General features: G+C 45.7%; 1 protein-coding gene across 1 annotated transcript; it reads left to right on the top strand.

Annotated features, from left to right (window-relative positions):
* Window positions 1-477: 477 nt before the first annotated feature.
* Window positions 478-26657, top strand: LOC124014330 (probable polypeptide N-acetylgalactosaminyltransferase 8). The gene is made up of 11 exons (XM_046329188.1): window positions 478-817; window positions 19422-19668; window positions 20120-20286; window positions 20426-20609; window positions 20692-20889; window positions 21093-21207; window positions 21388-21573; window positions 21840-21977; window positions 25310-25405; window positions 25560-25724; window positions 25854-26657. The coding sequence occupies exons 1-11, from the start codon at window positions 625-627 to the stop codon at window positions 25986-25988; spliced, it is 1824 nt and encodes a 607-aa protein (XP_046185144.1). The 5' UTR covers window positions 478-624; the 3' UTR covers window positions 25989-26657.
* The last annotated feature ends 1073 nt before the right edge of the window (window positions 26658-27730 follow it).

Below are 27730 nucleotides of genomic sequence, written 5' to 3'. Positions count from 1 at the left end.
AATGGCATGTCAAGAATAGTCTCAATGGCTTTTACACAACTTAAAAAATGTAAGCCTATGCTAAATTAACCAATTAAGAACAGTATTGTAGCAATGACGTTTGTGCAGTAAGCTATAGCCCCAATACATTATCACTTTATGTTGGCTTTGCTTGAATTGTTGTTCGGGACAATTTTTCTATTGCAGATACTTTTAGTATACCTGTAGTATTGTGACTTTCAGCATTTATTCCAATCAACAATGACTTGAATGCCAAATGAATGGTTGAATTGAACCTGTTCAGTTGTGCAAATTCATTCTAACAGGATACAACATATCCTGAATCCTTTCTCAAGTATTTAAAAAAGGTGTTGGTATTTCATTGTACTAACATCCTTCAAGACAAAAGGCTATCAAGTTACAATGTAAAGATTCATGGCCCAAAGTCAAATAAAAGTAACTGTGTGCTTTTAGTCAAAAATTCATTCGAATATTAGCATAAGAAACTCACACCCTGGGTGCCAGCCAGGTATGGTGCTCCTCACACTCCCTCCTTTCAGGCGACCCTGGATCCTATTGAGAGAGTGATAGAGGAAGGCCATCCTGTCTGTATCCCCAGGCTGAGCACTCACACGTAGAGGGACAATGAGGCTAGGCTGGGTTCGACAGCTAGCCCCTTTGCTGGCCATGGCTGCTGGAATACTCTACATCACATCCATTAAGCGGGAGGTTCATTCTCATGGGGAGAGACTGCAGGGGGCCCATCAGAATGAATTGGCCAGGGGCCAGGACATCCTCAAGAGGCTGGAGAAGATGGAGGCTCACATCGAGAAGCTGGGTGAGTCTCAATCTCCTTCATTTACCTCTGACTTACCTGGAAGAGAAATACCAGTAGCTCTGTCCAAGTACTGTACATGGACTGCAATCTGCCACTGTTGTAGCTGGTAGGGCAGATTTAGAGGGGAGTATTTGAGAACACATTAGAATCTAGCCTGAGCCTACATGTAGAGTTGATCCCAGAAAAAGTTAATTCACACTTCACAGTGATGATTGTAGAAGGGAATCTGTTCCCAATTAAATAAAGGGTTTAAATAAACTAATAAAGGCTTAAATAAAATTACCATTTTAGATTGTTCTTTAATTCTGTATACTGTTGCTTGTTGAACTACATTCATTCAGTTTTGATCTATCAACTTCAACACTTTTACAACAGTTACATCAAGGTAGTTCTCCAAGGTAATTCTCCAACATAAAAAATTGCAGAACGGCGCAAAATTAATAGGGAAACGTGTAGCTCTTGTAGATGATAAACTGGTTATTGATAACCAAATCCGAGACAGAAAGTGTAATGATGCGGGCTGAGAGTCGGAAAGCAAGTTCAGGGAGTGAATGTTTTAATAAATAAAGACAACACAATACAAAGTAAGAACCACGAACAACGCACAGACATGAAACAGCAACAATGACGCCTGGGGAAGGAAACAAAGGGAGTGACATATACAGGGCAGGTAATCAAGGAGATGATGGAGTCCTGGTGAGTGTCATAATGTACTGATTGTCAGATTCTCCTTAGGAGAGGTGGGTGTGGAGTCAGGCGTAGGAGAGAGCGAATTGCAAGAAAGGGTGTTTTATTTACAAGTCCAAAGAACAGGAACAGACCACAACAGTAGCCACAGAACAACAGAAACACAGTCCAGAAAAAACACCTGTTCAACAGAACAAACCAAAACGCAACCCAAACAAATGACAGCCTCAGGTGCAGAGAGCAGAGGGTTGATTTGTAGTATTTATTCTCCGGCACAAAACAGTCACGCCAAGGGCGCATAACACTGACCAGCCCAAAACACAGGACAAACGGTCCGGAGAAAAGGAGAACACATCCACTACCGACAGTGAACAAAATTAATCGCGCACAAACCTAAGTGGGCCTAACAGGCTTAAATAGACCAAAAATCCAGAAACACAAAAAGGAACAGGTGCAACTATTAAGACTAAACCAACAGAAAAGGAAAAAGGGATCAGTGGCGGCTAGCAGACCGGCTACGACGACTGCCGAGAACCGCCCGAACAGGCAGCCACCTTCGGTGGGAGTCGTGACAGTACCCCCCCCCCCGACGTGCATGCCTCGAGGGCGACCCGGGGTGTAAGGCGCCAGCCGATCCGGGTGGAGGCGGTGGAACTCACCCAACAGAGATGGGTCCAAGATGTCCCCCACCGGCACCCGGCACCTGTCCTCCGGACCGTACCCCTCCCAATCCACAAAGTACTGCAGGCCCCGCACCCGGCGACTAGAATCCAGGATAGCATGTACAGTGTACGCCGGGCCCCTCTCGATGTCCGGGGGGGGGGGACCTCCCACACCTCAACGTCCTGCAGTGGACTAGCTACCACCGGCCTGAGGAGAGACACCTGAAATGAGGGGTTAATACGATAGTAAGGGGGAGCTGTAACCTATAACACAACTCGTTTATTCTCCTCAGGACTTTAAATAGCCCCACAAACTGCGGGCCCAGCTTCCGGTAGGGCGGAGGGTCGAGAGCTAGACCCAGTCCCCCGATGCGAACACAGTGGCCTCACTGCGGTGGCGGTCAGCGCTCTCCTTCTGCCGCCCACTGGCCCGTTTCAGGGCTTCCTGGACGGCTCTCCAGGCCTCTTTTGAGTGCTGCACCCATTCCTCCACCGCAGGAGCCTCGGTCTGGCTCTGTTGCCACCGTACCAGGACCGGCTGATAACCCAACACGCACTGAAACGGTGACAGGTCCACATCCTGGTTCACTCTCTCCACCTGCCGATTTCTCTCGGGGTGAAACCCCGAGGTGAGGCTGACCGAGACCCCCAGACGTTCCATGAACGCTTTCCAGACCCTGGACGTGAACTGGGGACCCCGATCAGAAACTATGTCCTCAGGCACCCCATAGTGCCGGAAGACGTGTGTAAACAGGGCCTTCAGCGGTCTGTAGGGCCGTAGGGAGACCGGGCAAAGGGAGGAGACGGCAGTACTTAGAAAACCGTTCCACAACAACCAGGATCGTGGTGTTCCCCTGTGACTGCCATAATAGGGATTGTAATAGAAAAATTTAGAGAAAAGCAATAAAATACAACAATTGTTAAAGAAATAAACTACAACTACATTATACCATTCTAGATGTGTCATGGCTTCCACCCAAGTCGGTTCCTCTCCTTGTTCGGGTGGTGTTCGGTGGTAGGTGTCACCGGTTTTCTAGCCATCATAGATCCATTTTTCATTTTCCATTTTGTTTTGTCTTCTTTTCCGACACACCTGGTTCTCATTTCCCTCATTAAGTGTTGTGTATTTAACCCTCTGTTCCCCCCATGTCTTTGTGTGGAATTGTTTGTTTGTAGTGCTTATGCACATTTGTTGAGTCGGGTTTTGTACAAATTATGGTTATTTTGATGCTGTTGGTTTTGTATTAAACTGCTCCTGCTATTACCTAGTTCTGCTCTCCTGCGTCTGACTTCACTGTGTCATGACTGTCCTGATCAGGTCAGGTTACAGGAGACCACAACCCTACAGATTATCTCTCAACCCCAACAGAGGAGGAGAGATCTAGTGGTCTGAAGATGTGTTTTTCTTACGACCCCTCACGCCACTGGTAAATCTCAAGCCACAGACAAATTCCTTTGTCCTGTTACTATGGAGAACCAGCATGAAATAAAAGGACTTTGGAACAATGGTTTCCATCAGCCGCAATGGTGGTCATGACGATAGATGGAATATGAAAATCTATGTCATTTTTGTTTTGTTATTAAAGGTTAATAGATGACGTTATTAGAAAAACATTGTAACGTGAAGAGTTTTCCTAGTAGATGTTTGACGTTTATACATTGTACGGTGTCCAAATCAAAGAGAATGTTTTGGGGAAGATGAAATGTTAAGTTAGTTGTCTAAAATTGGATTTGAATCAAATCTAGACCTTGCCTCATTAACTTGGTACGCCCAGAGAATTGCCCTAAAGGCGGTTACGCCCACTTCTGACCCAAGGGTATAAAACCTGTGAGTATAGAATTTACAGACACGACTACGTGACCCCAGCTGCAGCAAGATCTAAAAAGTCAACGAACCCAGAATGAAACGCAAGTTTGAGGACAAAGAAATCCTTTCCTACCCAAGCTACGGATAAGTAGCTGTGTCTAAGCGGGTGAATTCAAGTCGAACCACCTAGCCTCCATCTCCCATCGAATCGTGGTATCTAAAGGTTTTCATTCCTATGCTGTGAGCTCTGAGCTACAGAGCTGTCTGTCCTCAGAAAACCCCTTCCAGAGCAAAGGGTGAGGGAACAGACTCTTAAACCAAAAAGGACACTGACATCAGGAGGACTCTCAGAGATGTGCGCCAGAGTAGCGCGTCATCGAACAGCTGAAGGCCTACGCAGAGAATCCTCGGAGATCATCACCACGTAATTACATCATTATATTCTGACCCATAAGAACAGCAGTTTGGGGCAAGGCTAGGGTTGGAATAGCATAGCTGACAAATTCACACAAATGTATATTTCTCTTGTGTACTTTCTGTTTTTCTCTCTCTTTTGAAATCTTCATTGTGGGTAACACGCGCCATAGTGTGTTGGCCCGGTATACTAAGTTCTAATCAATAGCCTATAATGTGTCTTGTCTATGTGTATCTTTTATTATAATTTTAGCTTTTTAGTAAATAAATATTAAACTAAGATTGGTGTGGTACGAATTCATTGGTGAGACAAGGGTCAGTGCAGATTCATGGGCTATACGACGTTCAGAACGAGATTGGTAGGGGCAACTGGTTAATTAGCGTCTGTTGTAAAATCAATATTCTGATATTCTTTGAGTTAATTTGGGAAATAGGAACTCAATAAAAACTAGTTTTCCCATGGTGCCCCAGGTTAATGAGTTAATAATTGTTTGATTCAGATAATCACATAATTAGAAACTTTTAATCATTTGATGAACAACAGTCGTCACATTAACTAATACAACGTCACGACAACTGCCACCAGTTACACACGCCTTTACAGAATTCCACACCGCACCATGGAGTCAGCAGGCACAGGTGCCTCTGATATAGCAGTTAAGGAGCGTGTCGAGGAGCAAGCGGCGATGATCCACCATCTCAGCGCCGTCATGGACCGCATCGCCCAAACCCTGGACAGCTGGGAGAGACAGAGAATCCCTCCAGCGCCTCCCCCAGCACAACAGGGGTTCCCACTACTTGTCCCTCTTGTACCCGGTTCCAGTGGGATGCGTCTCGCCCTTCCCGGGGAGTATGATGGGACAGGGCACGGTGCCAGGGGTTCCTGCTACAGCTGGACCTATACCTGGGCACCGTTTACCCGGCTCCCTCAGGAAGGGAGAGGGTGTCCGCCCTCATCTCCTGCCTCTCAGGGAGAGATCTGGAGTGGGCTAACGCTGTGTGGGGGGAAGGAGTTGTTGGACGACTTCACAGAGTTCATCCTCCGTTTCCGGGCAGTCTTCGACCACCCGCCCGAGGGTAGAGCGGCGGGTGAACGTCTTTTCCACCTGAGGCAGGGGACGAGGAGCGCCCAGGATTTCGCCCTGGAATTTCGGAACCTGGCTGCCGGAGCGGGATAGAACATCAGGGCCCTTATCGACCACTGCCGTTGCAGCCTGCGCGAGGATGTCCGTCGGGAGTTGGCCTGCAGGGATACCACCCTCACCTTCGACCAGCTGGTGGACCTGTCCATTCAGTTGGATAACCTGCTGGTCACCCGCGGACGACCGCAGAGGTCACACTGCTGGTCGGTGCCGGGTTGTTTCCTCTTGGTGCCGAGGCAGCAGGCAGGGCACTCTGGCGTCGCCCCAGGTGAGCATGCACCACTCTCATCCAGAGCCTTCTGTTGTTCACCTGTTTGTGCATGTTTCCGTTCCTGTGTTTTCCCAGCATTCCCAGCATAAGGCGCTCGTCGATTCAGGCGCGGCTGGGAATTTTATCAACAGAGCATTCGCCCATAGGTTAGGGATCCCTATTGTTCCAGTGGTTAGGCCTTTCCCAGTTCACGCTCTGGACAGTCAACCATTAGGGTCCGGGGTAATTAGGGAAGCTACCATCCTCCTGGGTATGGTGACGTCTCTTCCTCATTGACTCTCCTGCGTATCCCGTTGTACTAGGCCTTCCCTGGTTAGCTCGTCATGAGCCCACCATTTCATAGCATCAGAGGGCTCTCACAAGGTGGTCGCGAGAGTGCTCAGGGAGGTATTTAGGGGTTTCCGATGGTGCTACTACGGTGGAAATTCCAGATGAGGTTTCCACCGTGCGCATTCCCCCCGAATATGCCGATTTGGCTCTTGCCTTCTCCAAAAGGAAGGCGACTCAAAAACCACCCCATCGACAGGGGGATTGTGCGATAAATCTCCTGGTAGACACTGCACTTCCCAGGAGTCACGTGTATCCCCTGTCACAGGAGGAGACGGGGGCTATGGAAACATATGTCTCCTAATCCCTGCGTCAGGGGTACATTCGGTCCTCCACTTCGCATGCCTCCTCAAGTTTATTTTTTGTGAAGAAGAAGGAGGGAGGTCTGCGCCCGTGTATTGACTACCAAGGCCTAAATCAGATCACGGTGAGGTATAGTTACTCGCTACCTCTTATCGCCAGTGCGATTGAGTCAATGCAAGGGGAGCGCTTCTTCACCAAAGTAGACCTCAGGAGCGCTTACAACCTGGTGGGTATCAGGGAGGGAGACTTGTGGAAGACAGCGTTCAGTACAACCTCAGGGCATTGTGAGTACCTCATCTTGCCGTACGGGTTGATGAATGCTCCATCAGTCTTCCAAGCCTTTGTAGATGAGATTTTCAGGGACCTGCATGGGCAGGGTGAAGTGGTGTATATTGATGACATTCTGATATACTCCGCTACACGTGCCGAGCATGTGTCCCTGGTGCGCAGGGTGCTTGGTCGACTGTTGGTGCATGACCTGTATGTCAAGCCTGAGAAATGTCTGTTCTTCAAACAGTCCATCTCCTTCCTAGGGTACCGCATTTCCACCTCAGGGGTGGAGATGGAGAGTGACAGCATTTCAGCCATGTGTAATGGGCCGACTCCCACCACGGAAAAGGACGTGCAGAGGTTCCTAGGGTTTGCCAATTACTACCGGAGGTTTAACCTTGGTTTTGGTCAGGTAGTGGCTCCCATTACCTCACTGCTGAAGGTGGACCCGGTACGCTTGCAGTGGTCGGCTGAGGCTTTCACCCCGAGAGTAACGGGCAGGTGGAACGAGTTAACCAGGATGTGGGTAGGTTTCTGAGGTCTTATTGCCAGGACCGGCCTGGAGAGTGGGCGGCGTTTGTGCCCTTGGCAGAGATGGCCTAGAACTCGCTCCGCCACTCCTCCACTCCTCCAATCCTCCACTCCTCCACTAAACTCTCCCCCTTCTAGTGAGTACTGGGGCATCAGCAGGTTCTGGCTCCTTGGCATCAGAGTCAGACCGAGGCTCCTGCGGTGTACGACTGGTTCCGGCGCACGGAGGAGACATGGGACGCCGCTCATGTTCACCTTCAGCGCGCCGTGCTGCGCCAGAAATCCAGCGCAGACCGTCACCGCAGTGAGGACCCAGGGGACCGGGTCTGGCTCTCGACCGGAAACCTGCCCCTCCGCCTGCCCTGCCGGAAGCTGGGTCCGCGGTTTGTGGGGCCATTTAAAGTAATTTAAAAAAAGGTTTGGACTCTGGCCGCAAACCTGACACTATAGGGGAGGGGCCGGGTGGGCATCTACATTGGTGGCGGCTCCGGTGCGGGACGCAGACCCCGCTCCACCTCTGGCTCCCCCCACTTTGGCGGTGCCTCTGGTGCGGGGACCCTTGTCTCCGACCCCGGACTGGGGACCCTCTCTGCAGGCCCGGACTGGGGACCCTCGTTGCAGGCCCCGGATTGGGGACCCTCTGGAGATCTGATGCTTTTCCTAGGCACCACTCTTCCCGGCTGAATGCCCACTTTAGCCCGGCACCTCCAGAGTGCAGGCACAGGTTGAACTGGGCTGTGGGGAGCACTGAAGATCTGGTGCTTAGAACTTGCACCACTCCTCTTGGCTGAATGCTCACTTTAGCCCGGCACGTGCGGAGCGCAGGCATATGATGCACTGAGCAGTCACAGCGCACCGGAGACACAGTGCGCAGAGCCAGCGTAGGATACCCTGGGCCGAAACGGCGCACCGGAGACCAAGAGCGCTGAGCTGGCACAATCTGCCCTGGCTGGATGCCCACTCTAGCATGGCACTTGCGGAGAGCTGGCTCTGAGCGCACCGGGCTGTGCATGCGGACTGGGAACACTGTGCGCTAAACCGCATAACACGGTGCCTGACCAGTACCACGGTCCTTGCCTTCCCCCAAAAAAATTGTGAGTGGCTTCTTGGGCTTGCCTCCTCATATCGTTGCCGTTCCGCCTTTGCTGCTTTAATCTCCTCCTTTGGACGGGGATATTCTCCAGCCTGCCTCCAGGGTAATTTACCGTCCAGAATCTCCTCCCATGTCCATTCGTCCCTTTTTCCACGCTGCTTGGGCCTTTGGTGGTGGGTAGTTCTGTCACACTCGTCGTCGAGGAAATGAACCGACAAAGCGTGGTGAGTGTACATTTTTCTTTATTATAAAAGTCACCAATAAAACAAGAAACAACAAAAACTAACGTGAAGCTTACTATGGCTATACCACTAACAAAGACAACTACCCACAACTATGGTGGAAAAACAGGCTGCCTAAGTATGATCGATAACGATAGACAGCTGTCCTTGATTGAGAAACATACCTGGCCAAAACATAGAAATACAGAACATAGAGTTTCCCACCCAAGTCACACCCTGACCAACTAATCATAGAGAATAAAAAGATCTCTACGGTCAGGGCGTGACAGCATGGGGAAATTGCTTACATTCGCCATAACAGGCTCATTGTCCACCCTCCCTCCCAGAAGCATGGAAGGGATGAGAGAGCCAAGCCTATAGATTCATAGCTTCATCCTGCAGCACACACACACACACACACACACACACACACACACACACACACACACACACACACACACACACACACACACACACACACACACACACACACACACACACACACACACACACACACACACACACACACACAATTGATTAATGGACTGCTGAATGTACATATTTTCCTCTAGCTTTGTTTGCTCTTTTCAACATTATGTCTATCTCTTATAAGCTACCCATGAAAGGGCTGTAAATAGCCCATATTAATTAATATATGTAGCCTTAGAAATAAGGTTCATGAAATCAATCATTTGCTAACATCAGATAACATTTATATATTAGCCATTTCTGAGACACTCTTAGATAATTCATTTGATGATACAGCAGTAGCAATACAAGGATATAACATCTACAGAAGAGACAGAAATGCTTATGGGGGAGATGTTGCTGTATATATTCAGAGCCATATCCCTGTAATGTGTTATTGAAGTGTTGTGGTTGGAGGTTGTGACGACCCTCCCACTCTGTCTGCCGTATTCTCTCTTTGTTTTTGTTTCCTTATTAGGATGCCGGTGGGTGGCGTTGGGAGGGTGGTCAGCTACATGGGAAACACCTGGGCCCGGTGTGTCCCAGGATAAATAGACCTCTTCCACATTCATGGAAGAGACTCTCTCCATGCAGACACTTTGATAGTTTTTGTTGTGTTTCTTGGTGGTTTTTGGTTGTTTGCTTTGGCACCTTTCAACACCCTGCATTATCACATTCATGCATGCAAAACACTCACTTACACTACTGATTACTGATTACACACACCATTGTATATTTTCCTTAGTTGCTTTATTTAATAAATATATCTTTTGTTACTCCTTACCTCACGTTGTCTCCCTTTTGTTACGGGCTTTGAGCCGGTTCGTGACAGAGGTTCACTTGGCACATCTAAAGCCTTTTGTTGCTGTAGGCCACAAAGTGCTAACAGTCAATCTCTAAATAATGTGTGTCAAATGCTTGATTGTGTATGTGATGTAAACAGAGAGGTCTACTTTTTTGTTGACCTGAATATTGACTGGTTTTCATCAAGCTGTCCACTCAAGACGAAGCTTCTTACTGTAACCAGTGCCTGTATTCTGGTTCAGGTTATTAATCAACCTACCAGGGTGTTCACCAATGCTACAGGAACAATATCATCCACATGTATCGATTACATTTGTACTAATACTGTATAACTTTGTTCTAAAGCTGTATCCATGCCCATTGGATGCAGCGACCACAATATAGTAGCTATATCCAGGAAAGCCAAAGTTCCAACAGCTGGGCCTTAATTAGTGTTTAAGAGATCATACAAAATATTTTGTTGTGACTCTTATGTGGAGAATGTTACAAATATTTGTTGGTCTGATGTGATTCACGAGGAGCATCCAGAAGCTGCACTTGATGAATTTATTAAATTGCTTCTTCCAATTATTGATGAACATGCACCTTTTAAGAAACTGACTGTTAGAACTGTTAAGGCTCCATGGACTGATGAGGAATTGAAAAACTATGGTTGAAAGGAGAGAGGCAAAAGGAGAGTCTGGCTGCACATCTGACTGGCTGAACTAAACTCAACAAAAAGAAGACGAAACTGTATTATAATGCCAAAATAAATTATATAAAGAATGATGGAAAAAAACTGGATTACTTTAAATGAAATTAGGGGCAGAAAGACAAATTCAACTGAATCTTTTATCGAATCAGATGGCTTATTCATCACAACTGTTTGATGTTGCCAATTATTTGTATAATTACTTAATTTGCAAAGTGGGCAAATTTAGTAAATACCAACAACGAACAGTAAGCCATTGTGTTCATGCATTCATGCATAATGAAAGAAAAGCTTTGCAAGTTTGAATTTTTTAACGTTTCTGTGGGAGAGGTGAAGTAATTATTGTTATCGATCAATAATGACAAACCTCCTGGCATTGACAACTTAGATGGAAAGCTACTGAGGATGGTAGCTGACTCTATAGCCACTCCTATCTCTCATATCTTTAATCTGAGCCGAGAGGAAAGTCTTTGTCCTCAGGCCTGGAGGGAAGCCAAAGTAATTCCGCTACCCAGTAAAACGGCCTTTACTGGTTCTAACAGCAGACCTATAAGCTTGCTGCCAGCTCTGAGCAAACAGTTGTAAAAAATTGTGTTTGACCAAATACAATGCCATTTCTCTGTCAACAAATTAACAACAGACTTTCAGCATGCTTCGAGAGAAGGACACTGAACATGTATTGCACTGACACAAATGACTGATGATTGGTTGAAAGAAATCGATAGTAAGAAGATTGTGGGAGCTGTACTATTAGATTTCAGTGCAGCCTTTGATATTATTGACAGCAACTTGTTGAAAAAACTTATGTGTTATGGCTTTTCAACCTCTGCCATATTATTGATTCAGAGCTTTCTTTTTTGGAAGCTTCTGTAATGTCAAACATGCAAAGTGTGGTGTACCGCAGGGTAGCTACTCTTTTCTATTTTTACCAATGACCTGCCACTGGCATTAAACAAAGCATGTGTGTCCATGTATGCTGATGATTCAACCATATACGCATCGGCAACCACAGCAAATTAAGTCGCTGAAACTCTTAACAAAGAGTTGCAGTCTGTTTTGGAATGAGTGGTCAGTAATACACTGGTCCTTAACATCTCTAAAACGAAGAGCATTATATTTGGTACAAATCATTCCCTAAGTTCTAGACCTCAGCTGAATCTAGTAATGAATGGTGTGGCTGTTGAACAAGTTGAGGAGAGTAAAATGACTTGGCGTTACCTTAGATTGTAAACTGTCATGGTCAAAACATATAGATTCAATGGTTGTAAAGATGGGAAGAGGTCTGTCCATAATAAAGAGTTTTGTCTAATCTTCATTATTGTCCAGTTGTGTGGTCCAGTGATGCAAGGTTAAGCTGCAGCTGGCCCAGAACAGAGCAGTACATCTTGCTATTCATTGTAATCAGAGGGCTGATATAAATGCTATGCATGCCAGTCTCTCTTGGCTAAGAGTTGAGGAGAGACCGACTGCATCACTTCTTTTTATAAGAAATATGAATGTGTTGAAAATCACAAATTGTTTGCATAGTCAACTTACACACAGCTCTGACACACACACGTACTGGTTTCAAAAAACAGATAAACACCTCTCCCCTATTTGACCTAGATAGTTTTTGTGTGCATTAATATCTAGGCTACGTGTGCCTTTAAGACATGTTTTATGTAGTTCTGTCATTAAGCTGTTCTTGTCTATTAATGTTCTGTATTATGTCATGATTCATGTTTTGTGTGGACCCCAGGAATGGTAGCTGCTGCTTTGCAACAGCTAATGGGGATTCTAATAAAATACCAAAATACAAAATATGCAGTCAAATCAGAAAGATGACTGCAGCCAGAGAACTACTAAAGCAGCACCGCCCCCTCAATATTCTGAGCCTGCCTGGCAGGGTTGGTCCTAAAAGCCAAAGCCCCACAAGGAAATTCTCAAAGCTGATAATTATAAACTTGACAACCTTGTACCTTGCGGGTGGGGTCAAAAGTTTTAGAATAATTACTCATTCAAAGGTTTTTCTTTATTTTGACTATTTTCTACATTTTAGAATAATAGTGAAGACATCAAAACTATGAATTAACACATATGGAATCATGTAGTAACCAAAAAAGTGTTCAAATCGAAATATATTTTACTTTTGAGATTCTTCAAATAGCCACCCATTGCCTTGATGACAGCTTTGCACACTCTTGGCATTCTCTCTACCAGCTTCCCCGGAATGCTTTTCCAATAGTCTTGAAGGAGTTCCCACATATGCTGAGCGCGTGATGGCTGCTCTTCCTTCACTATGCAGTCCGACTCATCCCAAACCATCTCAATTTGCTTGAGGTCTTGTGGCCAGGTCATCTGATGAAGCACTCCATCAGTCTCATTCTTGGTAAAATAGTCCTTACACAGCCTAGAGGTGTGTTGGGTCTTTGTCCTGTTTAAAAACAAATTATAGTCCCACTAAGCCCAAATCAGATGGGATGGCGTATTGCTGCAGAATGCTGTCGGTAGCTGTCATGTTTTGTCTTATATTGTCTTGTCATTTTGCTTTTCCTTCTGTTCGTTTTCCCCCTGCTGGTCTTTTTAGGTTCGTTCCCCTTTTTCTCTCTCCCTTCCTCTCTCTCTTCTCTCTATCGTTCCGTTCCTGCTCCCAGCTGTTCCTATTCCCCTAATCAATCATTTAGTCTTCCCACACCTGTTCCCTATCTTTTCCCCTGATTAGAGTCCCTATTTCTCCCCTTGTTTTCCGTTTCTGCCCTGTCGGATCCTTGTATATTGTTCACCGTGCTGTGTCTTTGTATCGCCCTGTCGTGTCGTGTTTCCCTCAGATGCTGCGTGGTGAGCAGGTGTCTGAGTCTGCTACGGTCAAGTGCCTTCCCGAGGCAACCTGCAGTTTATTATCGAGTCTCCAGTCAGTTCTCGTGATTACGAGTGAAATTGTTTTTATGCTTTATTTACCGCTCCGATTTGTCTAGGAGTATTGCTATTTCCTTTAACTGGATTAAAGACTCTGTTTTCGCCAAGTCGCTTTTGGGTCCTCATTCACCTGCATAACAGTAGCCATGCTGGTTTAGAGTGCCTTGAATTCTAAATAGATCATAGGCTGTCACCAGCAAAACACCCCAACACCATAACACCTCCTCCTCCATGCTTTACGGTGGGAAATACACATGCGGATACTATCCATTCACCCACACCGTGTCTCACAAAGACACGACGGTTGGAACCAAAGATCTAAAATTTGGACTCACCAGACCAAACACCGTTGCTCGTGTTTCTTGGCCCAAGCAAGTATCTTCTTCTTTTTGGTGTCCTTTAGTGGTGGTTTCTTTGCAGAAATTCGAACATGAAGGCCTGATTCATGGGGTCTCCTCTGAACAATTGATGTTGTGATGTGTCTATTACTTGAACTCTGTGAAGCATTTATTTGGGTTGTAATTTCTGAGTCTTGTAACTCTAATGAACTTATCCTCTGCAGCAGAGGTAACTCTGAGGTCTTCCATTCCTGTGTCGGTCCTCATGAGAGCCAGTTTCATTATAGTGCTTGATGGTTTTTGCGCCTGCACTTGAAGCAACGTTCAAAGTTCTGGAAATGTTCCGTATTGACTGACCTTCACATCTTAAAGTAATGATGGACTGTCTTCGCTTATTTGAGCATTCTTGCCATAATATGGACTTGATCTTTTACCAAATAGGGCCATCTTCTGTATACCCCCTACCTTGTCACAACACAACTGATTGGCTCAAACGCTTTAAGAAGGAGAGAAATTCCACAAATCAACTTTTAACAAAGAATACCTGTTAATTAAATTGCATTCCAGGTGACTACCTCATGCAGCTGGTTGACAAAATGCCAGACTGTGCGAAGCTGTCATCAAGGCAAAGGGTGGCTATTTGAAGAATCTCAAATATAACATTTGTTTAACACTTTTTTGGTTACTACATACAGTGCCTTGCGAAAGTATTCGGCCCCCTTGAACTTTGCCACATTTCAGGCTTCAAACATAAAGATATAAAACTGTATTTTTTTGTGAAGAATCAACAACAAGTGGGACACAATCATGAAGTGGAACGACATTTATTGGATATTTAAAACTTTTTTAACAAATCAAAAACTGAAAAATTGGGCGTGCAAAATTATTATGTGTCAAGCGTGTGTGGCGGCAACCAGGTGAGGAGTACAAAGACAAGTGTGTCTTGCCTACAGTCAAGCATGGTGGTGGGAGTGTCATGGTCTGGGGCTGCATGAGTGCTGCCGGCACTGGGGAGCTACAGTTCATTGAGGGAACCATGAATGCCAACATGTACTGTGACATACTGAAGCAGAGCATGATCCCCTCCCTTCGGAGGCTGGGCCGCAGGGCAGTATTCCAACATAATAACGCCCCCAAACACACCTCCAAGACGACCACTGCCTTGCTAAAGAAGCTGAGGGTAAAGGTGATGGACTGGCCAAGCATGTCTCCAGACCTAAACCCTATTGAGCATCTGTGGTGTCATGTTTTGTCTTATATTGTCTTGTCATTTTGCTTTTCCCTCTGTTCGTTTTCCCCCTGCTGGTCTTTTTAGGTTCGTTCCCCTTTTTCTCTCTCCCTTCCTCTCTCTCTTCTCTCTATCGTTCCGTTCCTGCTCCCAGCTGTTCCTATTCCCCTAATCAATCATTTAGTCTTCCCACACCTGTTCCCTATCTTTTTCCCTGATTAGAGTCCCTATTTCTCCCCTTGTTTTCCGTTTCTGCCCTGTCGGATCCTTGTATACTGTTCACCGTGCTGTGTCTGTGTATCGCCCTGTCGTGTCGTGTTTCCCTCAGATGCTGCGTGGTGAGCAGGTGTCTGAGTCTGCTATGTTCAAGTGCCTTCCCGAGGCAACCTGCAGTTCATGATCAAGTCTCCAGTCTGTTCTCGTCATTACGAGTGGAATTGTGCTTTATGATTGTATATTTACTTTACTGGATTAAAGACTCTGTTTTCGCCAAGTCGCTTTTGGGTCCTCATTCACCTGCATAACAGAAGGATCCGACCAAGAATGGACCCAGCGACTATGGATTCTCTCTACTCTACTCTCGAGTTCCAGGGAGCGATGCTCGGCAGACACGAGCAGGAATTGTCTGCTGCTCGGCATGCCGTTGAGACCCTGGCCGCTCAGGTCTCCGACCTCTCAGGACAGTATCAGAGTCTTCGTCTCGTGCCACCAGCTACTTCCGGGTCTTCCGAGCCTCCGGAACCTAGGGTTAATAACCCACCATGTTATTCTGGGCAGCCCACTGAGTGCCGCTCCTTTCTCACCCAGTGTGATATAGTGTTCTCTCTCCAACCCAACACATACTCAAGAGAGAGAGCTCGGATTGCCTACGTCATATCACTCCTTACTGGTCGGGCTCGGCAGTGGGGCACAGCTATCTGGGAGGCAAGCGCTGAGTGTACTAACAATTATCTGAACTTTAAAGAGGAGATGATAAGGGTTTTTGATCGCTCAGTTTTTGGGAAAGAAGCTTCCTGGTCCCTGTCTTCCCTATGTCAAGGTAATCGATCCATAACGGATTACTCTATAGAGTTTCGCACTCTTGCTGCCTCCAGTAACTGGAACGAGCAGGCGTTGCTCGCTCATTTTCTGGAGGGACTCCACGCTAAGGTTAAGGATGAGATTCTCTCTCGGGAGGTTCCATCCAGCGTGGATTCTTTGATTGAACTCGCTATTCGCATTGAACGACGGGTAGATCTTCGTCACCGAGCTCATAGAAGAGAGCTCGCGTTAACTGTGTCTCCCCTCTCTCCGACACTACCATCTTTCCCCACTGACTCAGGTGTTGAGCCCATGCAGCTGGGGGTATTCGCATTTCGACTAAGGAGAGGGAACGGAGAATCACCAACCGCCTCTGTCTCTATTGCGGTTCCGCTGGTCATTTTGTCATTTCATGTCCAGTTAAAGGCCAGAGCTCATCAGTAAGCGGAGGGCGACTGATAAGCGCTACTAGACGGTCCTCTCCGTCAAGTACCTGTACTACCTTACCGGTCCATCTACGCTGGACCGGATCGGCAGCTTCCTGCAGTGCATTAATAGACTCTGGGGCGGAGGGCTGTTTTATGGACGAAGCCTGGGCTCGGGAACATGACATTCCTCTCAGACAGTTAGGGAGCCCACGGTCATGTTTGCCTTGGATGGTAGTCCTCTCCCCAGTATATTATATGAAACACTACCTTTAACCCTCACTGTATCTGGTAACCATAGTGAGACCATTTCTTTTTTGATTTTTTGTTCACCTTTTACACCTCTTGTTTTGGGTCATCCCTGGCTAGTGTGTCATAATCCTTCTTTTGATTGGTCTAGTAATTCTATCCTTTCCTGGAACGTTTCTTGTCATGTGAAGTGTTTAATGTCTGCTATTTCTCCTGTTTGTTCTGTCCCCTCTTCTCAGGAGGAACCTGGTGATTTGACAGGAGTGCCGGAGGAATATCATGGTCTGCGCACGGTCTTCAGTCGGTCCAGAACCAACTCCCTTCCTCCTCACCGGTCGTATGATTGTTGTTCTGACCTCTTCAAGAAGCGTTTTGCATCCGCTGCTATCCTTGTTGCACCTGACGTCACTAAACTGTTTATTGTTGAGGTTGACGCGTCGGGGGTGGGCGTGGGAGCCATTCTGTCCCAGCGCTCCGATACTGACGATGGGGTCCACCCTTGTGCGTATTTTTCTCATCGCCTGTCACCGTCGGAACGTAACTATGATGTGGCTAACCGCGAACTGCTCGCCATCCGTTTAGCCCTAGGCAAATGGCGACAGTGGTTGGAGGGGGCGACCGTTCCTTTTGTCGTTTGGACTGACCAAAAGAACCTTGAGTACATCCGTTCTGCCAAACGACTGAATGCGCGTCATGCTCGTTGGGCGTTGTTTTTCGCTCGTTTCGAATTCGTTATTTCTTATTGCCCGGGTACTAAGAACACCAAGCCTCATGCTTTATCCCGTCTCTTTAGTTCTTCTGTGGTTTCTACCGATCCCGAGGGGATCCTTCCTGTTGGGCGTGTTGTCGGGTTGACTGTCTGGGGAATTGAGAGACAGGTTAAGCAAGCACTCACGCACACTGCGTCGCCGCGCGCTTGCCCTAGTAACCTTCTTTTCGTTCCTGTTTCTACTGTCTGGCTGTTCTTCAGTGGGCTCACTCTGCCAAGTTAGCTGGCCATCCCGGCGTTCGGGGTACGCTTGCTTCTATTCGCCAGCGGTTTTGGTGGCCTACTCAGGAGCGTGACACGCGCCGTTTCGTGGCTGCGTGTTCGGACTGCGCGCAGAAGAAGTCTGGTAATTTTTTTCTGCTTCTGCTCCTGGTCTTGCTGGGTCTCAGTCTGTTCCCTGCCATCGCATCTCTCCTGTTCTTGTTCCTGCCCTTGCTGTGTCTCAGTCTGTCCCTAGTTGTTACTCTCCTGGCCTGTTTGGTCCTGTTTGCTCTAAAGCTTTCAGTTCTCTACCCGTGTCTCATTTTTTTTTTTAGAGTAGTACCCTAGTTTCCCTTTTTTTCATTTTTTCGTTACGGTCCTGAGGAGAGGAGTTGGGTTCTTTCTCGGGACGTGCTGGACCGTTTGTGATCTATGATTTCCTCCGTTGCCGCCAGTGTTCCTCCTCGAGAGCGCCAGGAGGCGCTCGGTGAGTGGGGGGGTACTGTCATGTTTTGTCTTATATTGTCTTGTCATTTTGCTTTTCCCTCTGTTCGTTTTCCCCCTGCTGGTCTTTTTAGGTTCGTTCCCCTTTTTCTCTCTCCCTTCCTCTCTCTCTTCTCTCTATCGTTCCGTTCCTGCTCCCAGCTGTTCCTATTCCCCTAATCAATCATTTAGTCTTCCCACACCTGTTCCCTATCTTTTTCCCTGATTAGAGTCCCTATTTCTCCCCTTGTTTTCCGTTTCTGCCCTGTCGGATCCTTGTATACTGTTCACCGTGCTGTGTCTGTGTATCGCCCTGTCGTGTCGTGTTTCCCTCAGATGCTGCGTGGTGAGCAGGTGTCTGAGTCTGCTACGTTCAAGTGCCTTCCCGAGGCAACCTGCAGTTCTTGATCAAGTCTCCAGTCTGTTCTCGTCATTACGAGTGGAATTGTGCTTTATGATTGTATATTTACTTTACTGGATTAAAGACTCTGTTTTCGCCAAGTCGCTTTTGGGTCCTCATTCACCTGCATAACATGTGGGGCATCCTCAAACGGAAGGTGGAGGAGTGCAAGGTCTCTAACATCCACTAGCTCCATGATGTTGTCATGGAGGAGTGGAAGAGGACTACAGTGGCAACCTGTGAAGCTCTAGTGAACTCCATGCGCAAGAGGGTTAAGTCAGTGCTGGAAAATGGTGGCACACAAAATATTGACACTTTGAGCCCAATTTGGACATTTTCACTAAGGGGTGTACTCACTTTTGTTGCCAGCGGTTTAGACATTAATGGCTGTGTGTTGAGTTATTTTGAGGGGACAGCAAATTTACACTGTTATACAAGCTGTTTTCTCACTACTTTACATTGTAGCAAAGTGTCATTTTTTCAGTGTTGTCACATGAGAAGGTATACTCAAATATTTACAAAAATGTGAGGGGTGTATTCACACTGTATATTTATATATGTGGGTATGTGTATGTGTGGGTATGTGTATGTATATACACATTTAAATCTACTCTATATATTTACAAAAAATATATTTTGACGATTAGAAATGATGTAGACAATTACATTAATGGAAGCTACAATCTATCTGCAATATTAAAGCTGACCTATCCAAAAAATATAATAAAACAATAATAAACAAAAACCTTGTTAATCAACTTTTTTTTAAACACCTAAAAACAGTCACTGAAGCTATGTATATGAGATCATGTTCTGTTTGTATCAAAAGGAGTGAATCATGTTGATTCTGGCAGTCATAACACATTTATTACAGTGTGATGAACAGCTGTCATGTGTGTCCACAGTGAAGACAATCAATGACGGGAGCAGTCTGAAAGAGGGGCAGGCTGTGAAGGCTCCCGAGGTCAAGAAGGAGAGGAAGGTGGTGAAGAAGGTGTACCCCAACTCAGCTCTGTTTACACGCTGGGGTGATGAGCTCTCAGAGGAGGAGCAGAAAGAGGCAGAGGGGCTGTTTCAGATGTATGGATACAACGCCTTCCTGAGTGACAGACTACCCCTGAACAGGGAAATCCCTGATACTCGCGATCCTAAGTAAATCATTTACCTCCTCTCTCCTCCACCTCAACACAACAAATTATGGATAAGTTGAAAACATAAATTCTAACCACAGTCTGTTGCATTGCGGCCATCCGAGGTCAATTCCATCTCAGCACTGTGAATGCCATTTGAGCAATCGTGACCTTAGATAAAACCTTCTCATTCTATCTAATAAGGTTCTACCTCATTCGTTTGAACGGTGTGAGCAATTTTTATCTTGTATTCTTTTAAACTGAACAACGTGAAATGGGGTATTTAGAGTACGATATAGGTAGAGAACATTGAACAGAGCGAGGCTATGTGAATAAATACATTTTGACAAAAATGCAGTCCAAGCTCTCGCAATGATATTGAAATTGGCAATCACTTTAAGAGTGAAACAGCAGCTTTGGTGAAGTGAATGAATGATATGAGGTGGACCAAATGTGTTTGTTGTGCCTGTTAGGTGTGCTAAGCACCAGTATCCCCATGACCTGCCCACCATCAGCGTGGTGTTGATCTACTTGGACGAGGCCCTGTCAATCATCAAGAGAGCTGTCCGCAGCATCATAGACAAGACCCCCCAACGCCTGCTCAAAGACATTATACTGGTGGATGACCACAGCTCCAATGGTTCGTATATTTGGTCTCTTCTCTACGTATAGAAACATTTGAAATTACAATTGTTAACATTTAGATTGAACTTTGATTGAAAGGTGTGGCTTTCAACATTTGTTGTGCACCACCGATTTGCAAGCTTCTGCTTTCACAGACGATCTAAAGGAGAAGTTGGATGCCTACATCAGCTTCATCCATGAAGAGCGTCCCGGCCTGGTGAAGAGAGTGAGACACTCAGAGCAGCTCGGTCTCACACAGGCCCGCCTCTCAGGGTGGAGGGAATCTGAAGGAGATGTGGTGGCCATCTTGGACGCCCACATAGAGGTCCATGTGGAATGGTAGTCTAAATGAAATATCTCAGTGAGACTTTCTGAATCACCCCCTCAAAATGGTGTTTTGACTCTGTGTTTGTGTGAACAGGGCGGAGCCTCTGTTAGCTCGGATAAAGGAGGACCGCACGTTGGTGTTGACACCGGTGTTTGACAACGTCCATTTCGATGACTTGACAGTCACACGTTATGGGCCTGCTGCAGATGCCTTTGACTGGGCCCTGTGGTGTATGTATGAGTCCTTCAGACCTGAGTGGTATGCCTTGAAAGACGAGTCACAGCCAGGAAAGTGAGTTGTTTGTGATTTCATCATAGGATGATAGTCCAGTTTCACAAATTTGTTTGAATAGACGACAAGGAAAGCACAGCATTGGGAGGATAATCATACCTAATATTTACACCTGGATTATTATTTTGCGTTATATATTCATTAAATTAATGTCACTTCTCTCAATGTGGAAATGACCATGATTTGTACTGTATGTTTTTCAGGAGCCCCTCCGTTATGGGCATACTAGTGGTTGATCGCCTGTTCTTTGGGGAAATTGGTGCTCTGGATGGTGGTATGAAGATCTATGGAGGGGAAAATGTTGAACTGGGTATCCGGGTAAGTCCCTCTGCTACAGTTTCTAAATGAATGTTTGAAATCAAAGCAGACTTGTGTTTGCAGAATTACTTTTTGTTCTTGAGTCATTCAGTTTGAACAAACCAATCTACATCCAACATCCAGACACTTCAGTCCATATCTATAAACTCTTCCTTCTCTCTTGGTGTTTGGTGTGTCGAGGTGTGGCTATGTGGTGGAAGTGTCGAGGTCATACCTTGTTCTAAAATAGCCCACATCGAGAGGGCCCATAAACCCTATCTCCCCGACTTGAGCATTACAATGAAGAGGAATGCTCTGAGAGTGGCTGAGGTCTGGATGGATGACTACAAACATAATGTCAACATTGCCTGGAACATCCCACTGAAGGTACTGTACACAAGAAACCAATCAAACAGTAGGTTTTGTTCAGCCGTTCCTATAGAATAGCAATGATTGCTGTTTTGCATGCCTTGTGTTTGAAAATAAGTAGATTAGACAGTTAATATTATTTTTTAAATGGTCTATTACTCAATGCCATAATAAAGATCATTGGATCCATGTAAAATGATGGCAGTAAGCAGCAAAAGTGGATAATAGGTGTATTGCTCACATGGCCTGTGTTTCTGATTTAGAAATCTTCTTTCTCACCACAGGATCACGGCATAGACATTGGGGATGTTTCAGAGAGGAAGAAGTTGAGAAAGAGACTGAACTGCAAACCCTTCCAGTGGTATCTGGATAACGTGTATCCCATGTTAGACCCCCTGGGTGACTTGCTTGGTTATGGAGCTGTGAGTGATGCTAAAATGTTACAGTTGTTCTGGAACTTTTTCCTCACGAACTGTGTTTAGTGACATGCATGGCATCCTTTTTCAATAGGATGCAGGGTCATACATCCAACTCATTATCTAATCAAATCAAAGTTTATTTGTCACGTGCGCCGAATTCGGCAGGTGTAGGTAGCCGTTTCAGTGAAATGCTTACTCACAGCCTCTAACCAATAGTGCAAAAAAATATATTAGGTGAACAATAGGTAAGTAAATATATAAAAACAACAGTAAAAAGACAGTGAAAAACGGTAGCGAGGCTATAAAAGTAGCGAGGCTACATACAGACACTGGTTAATCCGGCTGATTGAGGTAGTATGTACATGTAGATATGGTTCAAGTGACTATGAATATATGATGAACAGAGAGTAGCAGTAGCGTAAAGAGGAGTTGGCGGGTGGCGGGACACAATGCAGATAGTCCGGTTAGCCAATGTGCGGGAGCACTGGTTGGTCGGGCCAATTGAGGTAGTATATACATATGTACATGAATGTATAGTTAAAGTGACTATGCATATATCATAAACAGAGAGTAGCAGCAGCGTAAAAGAGGGGTTGGGGGAGGCACACAAGGCAAATAGTCCGGGTAGCCATTTGATTACCTGTTCAGGAGTCTTGTGGTTTGGGGGTAAAAACTGTTGAGAAGCCTTTTTGTCCTGGACTTGGCACTCCGATACCACTTGCCATGCAGCAGTGGAGAGAACAGTCTATGACTGGGGTGGCTGGGGTCTTTGACCATTTTAGGGCCCTTCTCCGACACCGCCTGTTGTAGACGTCCCGGAAGGCAGGCAGCTTAGCCCCAGTGATGTACTGGGCCGTACGCATTACCCTCTGTAGTGCCTTGCGGTCGGAGGCCAAGCAATGCCGTACCAGGCACTGATGCTCTCGATGTTGCAGCTGTAGAACCTTTTGAGGATCTCAGGACCCATGCCAAATCTTTTTAGTTTCCTGAGGGGCAATAGGCTTTGTCCTGCCCTCTTCACAACTGTCTTGGTGTGTTTGGACCATTCTAGTTTGTTGGTGATGTGGACACCAAGGAACTTGAAGCTCTCAACCTTCTCCACTACAGCCTCGTCAATAAAAAATAATCTCCTTAGTCTTGGTTACGTTGAGGGATAGGTTGTTATTCTGGCACCACACTGCCAGGTCTCTGACCTCCTCCCTATAGGCTGTCTCATCGTTGTCGGTGATCAGAATGTTGTGTTGTCTGCAAACTTAATGATGGTGTTGGAGTCGTGCCTGGCCATGCAGTCGTGGGTGAACAGGGTGTACAGGAGGGGACTGAGCACGCACCCCTGGGGGCTCCAGTGTTGAGGATCAACGTGGCAGACGTGTTGCTACCTATCCTTACCACCTGGGGGCGGCCCGTCAGGAAGTCCAGGATCCAGTTACAGAGGGAGGTGTTTAGTCCCAGGATCCTTAGCTTAGTGATGAGCTTTGAGGGTACTATTGTGTTGAACTCTGAGCTGTAGTCAATGAACAGCAGTCTCACATAAGTGTTCATTTTGTTCAGGTGAGAAAGGGTGGAGTGCAATAGAGATTGCATCATCTGTGGATCTGTTTGGGCGGTATGCAAATTGGAGTGGGTCTAGGGTTTCTGGGATAATGGTGCTGATGTGAGCCATTACTAACCTTTCATGGCACTTCATGGCTATCGAGGTGAGTCCAACGGGTATGTAGTCATTTAGGCAGGTAGCCTTTGTGTTCTTGGGCACAGGGACTATGGTGGTCTGCTAGAAACATATTTGTATTACAGACTCAATCAGGGACATGTTGAACATGTCAGTGAAGACACCTGCCAGTTGGTCAGCACATGCCCGGAGCACACGTCCTGGTAATCCATCTGGCCCTGCAGCCTTGTGTATGTTGACCTGCTTTAAAGGTCTTACTCACGTCGACTACGGAGAGCGTGATCACACAGTCTTCCGGAACAGCCGATGCTCTCATCCATGCCTCAGTTTTGCTTGCCTCGAAGCGAGCATAGAAGTGATTTAGCTCGTCTGGTAGGCTTGTGTCACTGGGCAGCTCGCGGCTGTGCTTGTTGTAGTCTGTAATAGTCTGCAAGCCCTGCCACATAAGACGAGAGTCGGAGCCGGTGTAGTAATATTCAATCTTAGCCCTGTAATGACAGTTTTCCTGTTTGATGGTTCATTTCAGGGCATAGCAGGATTTCTTGTAAGCTTCCGGGCTAGAGTCCTTAAAAGCGGCAGCTCTACTCTTTAGCTCGACTGTTGCCTGTAATCCATGGCTTCTGGTTGGGGTATGTACGTACAGTCACTGTGGGGACGACGTCCTCGATGCACTTATGGATAAAGCAAGTGACTTATGTGGTGTACTCCTCAATGCCATCGGAAGAATCCCGTAACATGTTCCAGTCTGTGATATCAAAACAGTCCTGTAGTTTAGCATCTGCTTCATCTGACGACTTTTTTATAGACCGAGTCACTGGTGCTTCCAGCTTTAATTTTTGCTTGTAAGCAGGAATCAGGAGGATAGAGTTGTGGTCGGATTTACCAAATGGAGGGTGAGGGAGAGCTTTATACGCGTCTCTGCGTGTGGAGTTTTTTCCCTCTGGTTGCACATTTAACATGTTGATAGAAATTTGGTAGAACTGATTTAAGTTTCCCTGCATTAATGTCTCTGGCCACTAGGAGTGCCACCTCTGGGTGAGAGGTTTCCTGTTTGCTTATTTCCTTATACAGCTGACTGAGTGCGGTCTTAGTGCCAGTATCTGTCTGTGGTGGTAAATAAACAGCCACAACAAGTATAGCTGAAAACTCTCTAGTATAGCTGAAAACTCTCTAGGCAAGTAGTGTGGCCTGCAATTTATTACAACATACTCTACTTCATACTCTATACTCTCATACTCTACATACCACCCCCCCGTCTTACTGTTGCTGTACTATCTTGCCGGTGCAGCGTATATCCCGCTAGCTGAATATCCATGTCGTCATTCAGCCACGATTCCGTGAAACATAGGATATTATGTCCCCATTGGGACATCGGGTCCCGTTCTGTGTCCTCTGTACCTGCGTTTCTTCCTCTGGCAAATAACGGGGATGTTGGCCCTGTTGGGTGTTTGGAGAAGGTCCTGTGCGTCTTGCTTGTTGAAGAAAAAATCTGTGTCTAATCCGAGGTGATTGATCGCTGTCCTGATATCCAGGAGCTATTTTTTGCCGTCAGATACGGTTGCAGAAACATTATGTACAAAATAAGTTACAAATGACGCGATAGGAATATGCAGGATAGGAATCTGCACTTTTATAACTGTTTAATCTCTGTCCATAAAATCAACAGCTGGTCAATGACCAGAAGACGGATCTCTGTATAGATCAAGGCCCAGTTCCGGGGAACACACCTATTTTATATGGATGCCATTATTTTGGTCCACAGGTTTGTAGAAATATTGCTTAGTATCTTAGAATTTAACTACATGTATAATATGGTTCATACCATGGAAAACTTGGTATTCAATCCATGCCACAATGCAAAGTACTGTCAATACCACAGACTCAGAAAAGCCTAAATATCTATCCTCTCTGTCCAGAACTGTTATTATCGAGCCAGTGGGGAGATCTACATTGGGGGCATCAAGTCTCACAAATACAACAGTAATCGCTGTCTGGTGGACACTGGCACTCGAACCCCAGGACTGTATGAGTGCAAGGTGGCTCAGCAGAAGGGATTCCACATGCTCTGGGAATTTCAACAGGTAAGCACTCCAAAATGAAATAGGGAATTTGATGCTTATAAATTGTTGGAAACAACGGAGATGTCTTTGACTTTTTTCATGTTTTTATTGTGGGATACTGTACAGTAGAATGTTTGTTGTATTTTACAGGGAAAAGCCATCCAGAACAGACAGACAAAGAGATGTCTGGAGATTGCCCCAGGGGAGGACACCTACTACCAGCTCATCCTTCAGGAGTGCAGTGGGCAGCACTGGAACATACAGAATCTGATTAAAGACTTCTGATACACAGAGATAGTTAGGCCTACCAGAGACAATACAGCAGGACTATAGGAGTTATGCTGCAATCATAAGCAAGTGGGAAGGTGGTATTTACCACATACGACTGGTAAAAGTCCACTTGTATGCCCCTCCAACTGGTAATTATTAGTGGGAAACTCGTCTATCTTCCCTGAGGTCCGAATTCTCCCACATGCTGACCTCTGACATCACCTACTAACGAAATGACTCTTTTATCATATTTTTTAGCAGTTCAATGCAACAACAAAACATTATTTTAAAAAATATGTCCTTAAATATGTTTTTGAACACTATATGTTTTGTACAAACATCATATCTGTACATACAGTTTATGGTTGACGCAGCTTCTTGGCCCTTTGCCTATCTGAGTTTCTCAATGTTCAAAGCATGTGAATGCATCCAACTGGTATTTGCGACTTCACAACTGGTAATTACCACCTTCCCACTTTGTTATGAACACATCATTATCATCACGCTTTGAAAAGCTGGTGGTCAGCAGTGGTCAGCAGTGAGATGACTGTGTAATCTTGGTGATCTATTGGTTTTACATATTTTCATGGGGACAGATGTACAGTTTCTTCACAGAATGTGGAAAGCTATTGAGCTGTGTTCTCCCTGGTCCTGAATGTAAATGCAAAGAAATAATAAATATTATTCCTGTATTTATGCTAATTTGTAGTTTCTTATTGATTTTCACCAAAGAAGGTCAATGAATATTTGTCTGCATTGACATCATATAGAGCTGAATTGACATCAGTGTAGTTTTGATGAAGTCCCGTCCTCAACTGCTCAGGGATTTCTCGATGAGTTCTTGGAGATGAACTTATTTCACATCCTCTGCCACATGGCCAGCCCTCTCTCCATCAGCTGTGATGGCTGTGAGCTATGTCTATGGTAAAGTCACGGTTTCTAGGACATATAACTACAACTCACAGACAAACACCTCATAGAAGTCATATGAGTGCCCAGCGTGCCATATGAAAACTGGAGATTTGAGGGCAAAATGACTGTATTTAAGTTTAGTTAAGGGGCGGCAGGTAGCCTAGTGGTTAGAGTGTTGGGTGGATCGAATCTCCGAGCTGACAAGGTAAAAATCTGTCATTCTGTCTCTGAACAAGGCAGTCAACCCACTGTTCCTAGGCCATCATTGTAAACAAGAATTAGTCCTCAACTTAATTGCCTAGTTAAATAAAAAGTTGGTTGCCATTAAATATGGAGTGAATGCGATGTTGTTGATCCTCTGTATTTTCAAGTATTGCCGTGGCAGCATCATGTTAAGAGTATGCTTGTCATTAGCAGGGACTGGGGAGTTTATACAAAAGGGCTATGTTGTATCTTGACTCTTCGGATTAACTTTAGACTCGGGAATGGGGACCGAGACTGATACATCGTTTTAGATGCAACGAGTGTTTTATTGAAAAGTTATGTGTCTTACATTACTTCAGGAAGTCCCTTTAACAACTGACTTCAATACCCATAATGCTTAGCATTAGAACTACAGCTTCAGAAACCCACAGAGTACATAAATAGTTAGTCCCAATATATAAAATACAGTATTTCCTCCCCCTTAAATGGCATGTCCACATTAACATAAGCAAACTAAACTTTCTCTTACTTGTGAGAGAGGGTAGACTGCCTCAACATCCCTCTAAACCCAAAGATAAGTATTATTTCCCTTGCTTCCAGGGTTAGCACTATGTATAACATTCAGGGGGTTTTCTTTCTCT

The sequence above is a fragment of the Oncorhynchus gorbuscha genome, linkage group LG25 (assembly GCF_021184085.1).
Source record: "Oncorhynchus gorbuscha isolate QuinsamMale2020 ecotype Even-year linkage group LG25, OgorEven_v1.0, whole genome shotgun sequence".
Classification (NCBI taxonomy): Eukaryota; Metazoa; Chordata; class Actinopteri; order Salmoniformes; family Salmonidae; genus Oncorhynchus; species Oncorhynchus gorbuscha.
This window is presented reverse-complemented; position numbering and strand designations above follow the sequence as displayed.

What these genes read in the sequence shown, in the direction of transcription:
- LOC124014330 (XM_046329188.1), top strand. Translation starts at nt 625, where the DNA reads ATGAGGCTAGGCTGGGTTCGACAGCTAGCCCCTTTGCTGGCCATGGCT. An exon ending in GACGAGTCACAGCCAGGAAA is followed by an intron (nt 20,890 to 21,092) that starts GTGAGTTGTTTG and finishes TATGTTTTTCAG; the next exon opens with GAGCCCCTCCGTTATGGGCA. An exon ending in TGCTCTGGGAATTTCAACAG is followed by an intron (nt 25,725 to 25,853) that starts GTAAGCACTCCA and finishes TGTATTTTACAG; the next exon opens with GGAAAAGCCATCCAGAACAG.